This window comes from Elephantulus edwardii, unplaced genomic scaffold, assembly GCF_000299155.1.
Source record: "Elephantulus edwardii isolate Elephantulus edwardi_28Jun2011 unplaced genomic scaffold, EleEdw1.0 scaffold00433, whole genome shotgun sequence".
Lineage (NCBI taxonomy): Eukaryota > Metazoa > Chordata > Mammalia > Macroscelidea > Macroscelididae > Elephantulus > Elephantulus edwardii.
This window is the reverse complement of record NW_006400183.1, coordinates 611,480-620,190: the sequence shown is the minus strand read 5'-3', so window position 1 is coordinate 620,190 and position 8,711 is coordinate 611,480. Positions and strand designations below refer to the sequence as shown.

General features: G+C 38.6%; 1 protein-coding gene across 1 annotated transcript; it reads left to right on the top strand.

Annotated features, from left to right (window-relative positions):
• Positions 1-298: 298 nt before the first annotated feature.
• Positions 299-1,243, top strand: LOC102858766 (putative olfactory receptor 2B8-like). Its single transcript, XM_006902644.1, has one exon. The coding sequence runs from the start codon at positions 299-301 to the stop codon at positions 1,241-1,243; it is 945 nt and encodes a 314-aa protein (XP_006902706.1).
• The last annotated feature ends 7,468 nt before the right edge of the window (positions 1,244-8,711 follow it).

Below are 8,711 nucleotides of genomic sequence, written 5' to 3'. Positions count from 1 at the left end.
TGGAAATCATTGGAGAAGCTTAATATCAGCAGCCAAAACTAGGCCAGGGGGCATTGTGGAATAGGCCATCAATTTTTCATGGGCCAGTTCAAATTGAGGCAGAAGAAAATCGAAACGTCCATGAGAATCACTCTGATACAAAATACTAATCTCATATGATTGTTTTGACAGAAGACATTCCTATAGTATTCATTACTTCCTTTCTGGAAAACTAGGAGGAGACTGAAGGAAGATGGGAGTGGATTAAACATGCATGATACAAGCATTGAGGCCATTTGTCTCCAACAGGTAAAGCACAATGGAAAGAGCTAATGCCACCACCTCCTCTGGATTCATTCTCTTGGGCTTCTCTAGCAGACCTCATGTGGAAACTGTTCTCTTTGTGGTAATTCTGATCATCTACTTTTTGAGCTTCCTAGGCAATGGCACCATCATACTTTTGTCAATTTTGGAACCTCGTCTCCACACCCCTATGTATTTCTTCCTCTCCAACTTGTCTTTTATGGATCTTTGTTTAACTACTTGTACTGTCCCTCAGACACTGGTTAATTTCAAAGAGAAGGACAAGACCATCACCTATGGAGGCTGTGTGACCCAGCTCTTCATCGCCCTGGGCCTTGGAGGAGTGGAATGCATCCTCCTGGCCGTCATGGCCTATGACCGCTATGCAGCTGTCTGCCGCCCTCTCCATTACATGGTCATCATGCACCCCCAGCTTTGCTTGCAGTTGGTTATAATTGCTTGGCTTATTGGCTTTGGCAATTCTGTGGTGCAGACAGCATTGACCATGACTCTCCCTTTCTGTGGTAAAAACCAAGTGGATCATTTCTTCTGTGAAGTTCCAGTGATGCTGAAACTGGCCTGTGCCAATACCTTCATCAATGAGGCTGAACTCTTTGCTGTCAGCGTCTTCTTCTTGGTGGTACCTCTGTCACTCATCCTAGTGTCCTATGGTCACATCACCCGTGCAGTCCTGAAGATAAAGTCAGCACAGGGGAGACGGAAAGCCTTTGGAACCTGTGGCTCTCACCTCCTGGTCGTGATCATTTTCTTCGGGACCCTCATCTCCATGTACCTCCAGTCTCCCTCCAGTTACTCACAAGATTTGAACAAAAGCATTGCACTGTTCTATACTTTGGTGACTCCCCTGTTGAATCCCTTGATTTACACTCTTAGGAACAAGGAAGTCAAAGGGGCATTAAAGAGATTAGTGGAGAGAACCATAGACTCAAGAGAAAGTTAATACAGAGTTTTCAAACACTACAGGAATTTGTGCTCTGGAAAACTTCTCCATAGCTAAAAGCTGCCTTTAACTTAAATTAAAACTTCTTGTGCAGCACCTACTATGTACTGGACATTGTTCTAAGTGCTGGGATGTGTCAGTGACTGAAATAGAGAAACCATTGTTCTTGTGGAGCTAAAAATAAATTGAAGTATATGTTTTATTGGGCTCTGGTTGCCTAGTAGCAATAAGCTCTGCTGCAATCCTGAAGGCATACAGTTTGGGGTGACAGCTGCTCCACAGGAGAAGGATGGGAAATCTCCTCCCAAGCGATTAACTGTCTCTGAAAATCTGCTGGAGGGTCTGCTATGAGTCAGTTCTGACTCAGCGGTACACAACAAAAACATACAATAAAAAAAACTAAGCAAACTATTAAGTGCAAACAATGCTATAAATGCCTTATCACAAACACAATGTTAGATGAAAGAAGTCAGACACAAAATAGTCCATATTGGATGAACCCATTTACATATAAATTCAAAGCCAGGCAAAACAAATCTGTGTTACTGTGGTATGTTAACTGAAAGAGGAAATGAGGAGTGGGCTTCAAGAGTTCTGGTCACATTCTGTGGCTTTGTCCAGATGCTGCTTATATAAGGTGTGGAGCTTGTGGAAAGTTCATTAAATTGTACGTTTCCTTGTCTGTAATTTCTGCACACATGTACTTGTCTTTAATTTACATTCAAAAGTTGAAAAATAATCCAGAATTAACAAATATTATGCTACTAAGTAATCACATTAAGTATTGTTTTCCTTCAAATATTATGCTACTAAGTAATCGCATTAAGTATTGTTTTCCTTTTACACAAAACTTGGATTTTTATTCTACAAGAACCAAATTAATTTTTCCATTGAATTATTGAAAGCTAAAGTACTTTTTGTATTCAAAATATTCAACTAGACTAAAATTCTGGTTTCTTCATTCCATGTAGATTCCAAGTGACCAGTTGTCAAGGCAAAAATTGTAGTCAAAATTTCCAAATGAAAAGTTTACTACTGAAGTCTTTGATTGTCCCTAATTATTTCTACACTGACAGAAGAGGATTTTTTTTCTTTTATTGGGAAAAACATATTGGGGGTACAAGAGAAGAGGATTTTTTAAAAAATATGTGTATTCTAAATGAAAACACAAGTCAGGTTAAAAATTAAAATAGTCAAAACATTGCAGGGTTTTAACTCAATAACTTCTCTGCAGGATTAAATAGTGATCTGCTCCCATAAATACAACTGTTGAAGTCCTATGGGGCAGTTCTACTCTGTCCTATGGAGTTGTTTTCTATTAGAATGGACTCAGTGGCATATAACAACAGCAGGTAAAATAGCAGGTATCGAAAAGGGATTATCAAACAGAGTAAAAGCAGAATAAAAAATGATTAATTCAACGTGTAGTTTATTAAAATGCTTTCTTCTTAAATATATGTGTTTGACATATGTGTGAAAATTTGTTTCTGTATTATTCTAATTAAGTGATAGAACAGCAAGTATGTTTTTACAAAAATGAAAATTTAGAAATATATTGTATTCCCTAAATTGTATTTTCTTTGTTGTAGTAAATAATTTGTAATAACGGCCTATTATTTTCTGAGTATAATATAAAAGATAGTTATTTTAATGACAAATCCTTACTTTAAAAAACCCTATAATAACTAGTTTCATTGATAACCATCTTACTTACATGACACATAAATTCCAAACTCTAGATCTTTTCTTTTTCTTCTTTTTGAAAATAAACAGCGGTTTTGTTTTCTAACTTGTATGATTAGCCCATTTAAGGTAGCTATTTGAAGTTTTTTTTCTAGATAGCCTTGAGAGTACTTGAAAAATCCTATAAATGTTTAGCAATCATATTTTCAAAGTCCTACAAATATTTAGCAATCATAATTCAAAAAGCTGTGGATTTCCCAAGAAAGATGTGCACTAAAACTGCAGAGAAGAACTATTGTCCTCAATTGAGCTGATGAGAGCCAGCTCCCCAGTCCACCTCCTACACCAGAAAAAAAATTGTCAGTCTTTAGTGTGAGCTGAGGATCAGGTACAATGAAGACAAAGGCCTATGCTAGAAGAGAAAGAAGCCAGTAACACAGTCAAGTGAGGCAGAAATGTCAAATTAAAAACTTTAAGAAACCTCAAATACATGGGCAAATGTTCAACAGATACTTGCTGAATTCTAAGTCTGCACATGTTGTTAAGTACTATCAGCTGACAGTATCAGAACTGACCTGTAGCCAGTGGGCTTTCAAAGGCCGTTAATCTCAAGGGAGGAGATTGCACATCCTTCCTCCATGGAGCAGCTGGTGGATTCGAATCACATGCCTTTGAAATTGCAGCCCTGCTTCTTACCAGTAAGCAACCAAAGGAGGTTGGAAATCTAGGCCAAAATCTTCAAAAGATAGACTAGAGAGATAAATAAATAGATCACTCACTCATTGCCATCGAGTCAGAACTGGCTCATAGCTGACCCTCCAGCAGGTTTTCAGAGACTGTAAATTGCAAAGAAGGAGATTGCTTATCTTTCTCCCTCGGAGTGGCTGGTGGATTTGAACTGCCAGCCTTTGTGTTGACAGCTCAACTCCTTATCCACTAGCCCACTAGATTTCTATAAATAGATCACTTACATGATAAAAGATAAAATAAAAGCAAAATTTCTTTGTGCTTAGGAACAAAAGAGGCCCATGAAGAGTAGGAACCTATTGCCGTGACACAGTCTTCCTAATTAGATATTGTCAACTTGGAAGCTCCATGGACAAGAGACTACTAACTGAACATCTGTGAAGCTGAACTTAAACTCCTGGCATCTTTCAAGTCCTAAAAAAGGAAAAGTGAAGTCTCCTGGAGGAAGGAAACATAATGTAGAGCCTTTGTAATCCTTTTATACTCTGTGTCTGGCACATGATTACAAATTATAAGACATGAAGACAAATGATCATATGGCTGATAATCAAGGCAGGAAAATGGCAATAGAAACAGAGGATAGATGATTGAAGTAATGGAATTAACACTCAAGGATTTTCACATACCTATGATTAAATAATGGGGATGTGGGGAATATATAACTCATTGCTGTCGAACTAGAACCAACTCATAGCCGCCACTCCAGGAGGTTTTCGAAAGGCTGTGAAACACAGAGGAGAAGATTGCCTAGCTTTCTCCTTGGAGAACCACCAGAAATGTGTCATCTTTGACTTAGCAGCACAACTTTACAGATGATGTTGTTGTTGCTGCTGTTTTTGTCGTGTACTGTCAAGTCAGAACCAACCCATAGCTGATCCTCTGGAGGGTTTTCAGAGGCAGTTAAATGCATGGGAGGAGATTGCCCATACTTCTCTTGCAGAGCAACTTGTAGCCTCAAACTGAGTGCCTTTGGGATTGCAACACAGCTTCTTGTCATTAAGTCACCAGAAGCAGAGAAAAAATAGAGGAAATGGATAATTTCATGAGAAAATTGCAATCTACATTTAAAAACTGAATGAACATTCTAGATATTAAGAAAAGAATATTATTGTCAATAGCTCCCTTAATGTGGTCATGTAATGAGTAAAGTTTCTATGTGGGGCCTTGTTGTTGTTGTTGTTGTGTACCGTTGAGTTGAAACAGACCCATAGCTGACCCTCTGGTGGTTTTCAGAGGCAGTTAATTGCGTGAGAGGAGATTGCCTATCCTCCTCCCGTGGAGCAGCTGGTAGCCTCAAATTTTGTGCCTTCAGGATTGCAGTGCAGCTTCTTGTCATTAGTCCACCCTTGGAACATGCTTTGACAGCATTCTCAATAGATAAAGGAAAAACTAGTTCAGATGGTTGAGATTTCATGATCATTTAGTCACAGCAATGGTAAACAAGAGTTAAAATGTTCCTTCAACTTTGGAAGTAAGCAAATTTGTGATAGGATGGAGAGAAATAGAAAACTGATTTCCTCTGGACTTCTGTAAGCCTAGTGATAAGAAGCTGCGTTTATAATCCCAAAGGCATGTGGTTTGAATCCACCAGCTGCTCCACAGGAGAATGATGGACAATCTCCTCCCATATGATTTACTGCCTCTGAAAACCTCCTGTAGGGTCAGCTATGAGTTGATTCTGACTCAATGGTAAAAGAACCAAATAACAAAAAAAAACCACAAAACACGTGATGTGTTGCATTTTAAAAGAGTGGAACTTAAAACATTCTGCTGGAAATCAAAGACAATATAAAGTACAGAAATTTTTTTTAACTGATAAACAGTTTTATTGAGTTACAGTTGACAGTAAACTACACAGTCACTAGTTCCTTTAAAATGATTAACTGTTTCTGGCTCCAGAGCTGCAATACAAAGATCCCACCCAGTTAGAGGCAGAAACCACAGCCGGCTGCCATTCCTGATGTGGAGACCCCCCTCCTGTGTCTCTGGTCTGAATTTGACCTGTGTCCTTCTCAGACATATTATTGTGTAAAAGTACAGAATTTTTAAAATAAGACCTGGATCTGAACACAGGAGACTTTCATAGAGAAACTGTTGAAGATGCAGAACTTCATCCATTAATAAAAGGTGTTGTTGTTGTGTGCCATCAAGTAGACTATGACTCATAACGACCCTATGAACAACAGATCTGAACCCTGACCTATCCTGAGCCAATCTCATAGTCTCTGACACATCTGCTCCCATTACCACAGTCTCTGTGTCAATCCACCTCATTAGAGCCCCGTGGTTAAAATACAGGAACTTGATGTTAAAGACTTGGGTTCCAAGCATGACCCTACCACAGAGCTGTGTGACTGTGTTGTATCAGTTGTTCTCTCACTGTCATGGTTTAATGGCCAACAAACAACAAGCAATATCACTATAAAACAAACAAAATAAATAATTTTTTCACTCACTGTGTACATTGTGTCTTATAAAATTAATTACCATTGATCTATGCCCACTGTTACCTCAGTTTTTTCAGATCCCCATTGGATCTTTCCTAATTTTTTCACACCTTCCCTCCACTCACCAAACTCTGTGACACTGTGATCTCCGCCCCTCCTCAGCGTCTTTGCCTCTCTTTTCCCTTTTTAGATATTTATACACACCTTACTAGTTATTCTTCTGTTTTTTACATTTGTAGTTTTATGCAGTATGTCTTATGAGCCTGAGTTATTTCACTCAGTATCCATTGCTGTCTAACCAATTCTGACGTGCAATGACCCTAACAGAACAAAGCTGATCAGCCCCACAGAGTTCCCAGCACTGTCAACTTTAAGGAAGCAGACTGTGACATCTCTCCCCTGCAGAGCAGCAGGTGAGTTTTAAAAATAGCAGTTCAGTGTTTTAACTACTGAGCAATCTGTACTCCTTCTTCCTTTCCTGGGGCCTGAAGTCTGCTGTTAGGGACCTCTCTAAAGTACTCAAGAGCAACGGTGTCTCTTTGGAGACTAAGGTGCACCTGATACAGGCCATGGTCTTTGCAATCACTTGTTATGCATCAGAGAGTTGGACAATGACTAGGGAGGATAGAAGGAGAATTGATGCCTTTGAGCTGTGGTGCTGGAGAAGAGTATTGAATGTACCATGGACTGCCAAGAAAACAAACAGATTCATCCTAGAGAGGGTTAAACCAGGCTGCTCCTTGGAGGCAAGGATTCTGGGGCTTTGTCTGACATACCTAGGACATGTTGTAAGGAGAGACAGGTCTTTAGAGAGGGACATCATGCTGGGTAGAGTAGAGGGACAGCACAGGAGGGGAAGACCCTCTGTGAGGTGGATTGATTCAGTGACTGGGGTAATCGGGATGGATGTGTCAGAGGCAATGCGATTGGCACAGGATAGAGCAGGGTTTAGGGCTGTTGTACATAGGGTCGCTATGAGTCACAAATGACTCGATGGCACATAACAACAACAACAACAACAACGTTACTGAAAGATAATGTTCTAGCAATAGCCTGTCTACAAACACAGTCCTTCCTTTCAAAGTTAAGAAAAAGACATCACAGACTTTCTGATAAAATCCCAAGAATTATTTCAAACCATGACTTGACAGAATAGAGTTAATAATGAGTATAATAATTATATATATTATGAACAGAATGGACTTTATCATTATTTTGTTTTGAACTGTGTGTGTGTGTGTGTGTGTGTGTGTGTGTGTGTGTGTGTGTGTTTGTGAAATTATAGCACCAAGGATATAATTTGTTACATATATTTCTTTAGTAGGCTAAGATTCTTTCATTAACAGATTCTACTCCCACCACCTCCAAGTAAACTGTGTTCTTTTTCTTTTTCTTTTTAAATTATGGCATAATGCTCACTTACGTATACTTTTTGTTTGAGAAGGTACTGGAATTAAATAGTTTATAAATCTATAACTTTAAGTAGTATACAGTTAAAGGAAAATTACTTTCTTCTATCACTCAATTTCAGTAAAAAATTACGACGTTGACCTAAAGGAGGTCTCATTAGATATGCATGCTTTTGGTGTGTGTATGTGTGCAGAATAATTATATATATATATAAAACTTATTGATATAGTTATGCTTCAAAGATCAGGTCACTGTGTAAAAGTGAAAGATGATCACATCATATCACAAAAAGGAAAATAACTACATCATCCTATTTTGACAATTAGTCAAAATTACATAATTCTGTAACTATGAAACCACTGAGAATCGTGGCCCAGCCAACTTGGCACATAAACTATCACTCATTACATGCAGTTTTATTCTTGCCTTACCCTTCAGCATCCATTACTGCCAGATATATATAGTTAAAATAGTTATATAGTATATTTTCTATTATAGTCATAAATGCAAAATGCCAGATAACAACAGTAAATAATAAGGATATGTTGAAACTGACCAATTCTCAAGCAAACTTGGATTATAAGCAGTTAGTGCCCTGCAGAGTCCAGAAGTAGAGTTGTTGCTGTTGATTTCAATCGAGTTGAGAATGACTCGTAATGACCTTATGAACAAAAGACTTGAACCCTGTTCTGTAACTATCATCATTTCTCTGAGTTCATAGAGTTTCCAGAGGCATATTGTTTAGGGCGTGTATGACACTCCTGCTTCCAAACCTGTCTTACTCTGGGAGCTCCACCAAACACCTTTGGTAGCAGCAGTCAGGAGTCCTGCAAACACTTAGCATTAGGTAAGTCTGTTGTCAGGGACCTCTCCAAAGTTCATGAAGAGCAATGATGTTAGTCTAAAGACTAGAGTGTGCCACAGTTTTTTAATCACCTTCTATGCATCTGAGAGCTGGACAGTGAATAAGGAATAAAGGAGAATGAATAATCAATGGCATTGAGTTGTGTTATTGGAGAAGAGTGCTGAATATCCCATGGACTGCCAAAAAAATAAATAAATAGGTCTTGTAGAAAGTGAAATGAGAGTGATCTATGGGAAGCTAATACTAAATATTTGTAATAAACTGAATGCTATTTTAGGGTGTGGGGGAGGCACAGTTCAAGCTAGATTTCACCCTG

Bases quoted from the DNA above. Each gene is read 5' to 3' on its own strand.
- LOC102858766 (XM_006902644.1), top strand. From the start codon at position 299: ATGGAAAGAGCTAATGCCACCACCTCCTCTGGATTCATTCTCTTGGGC.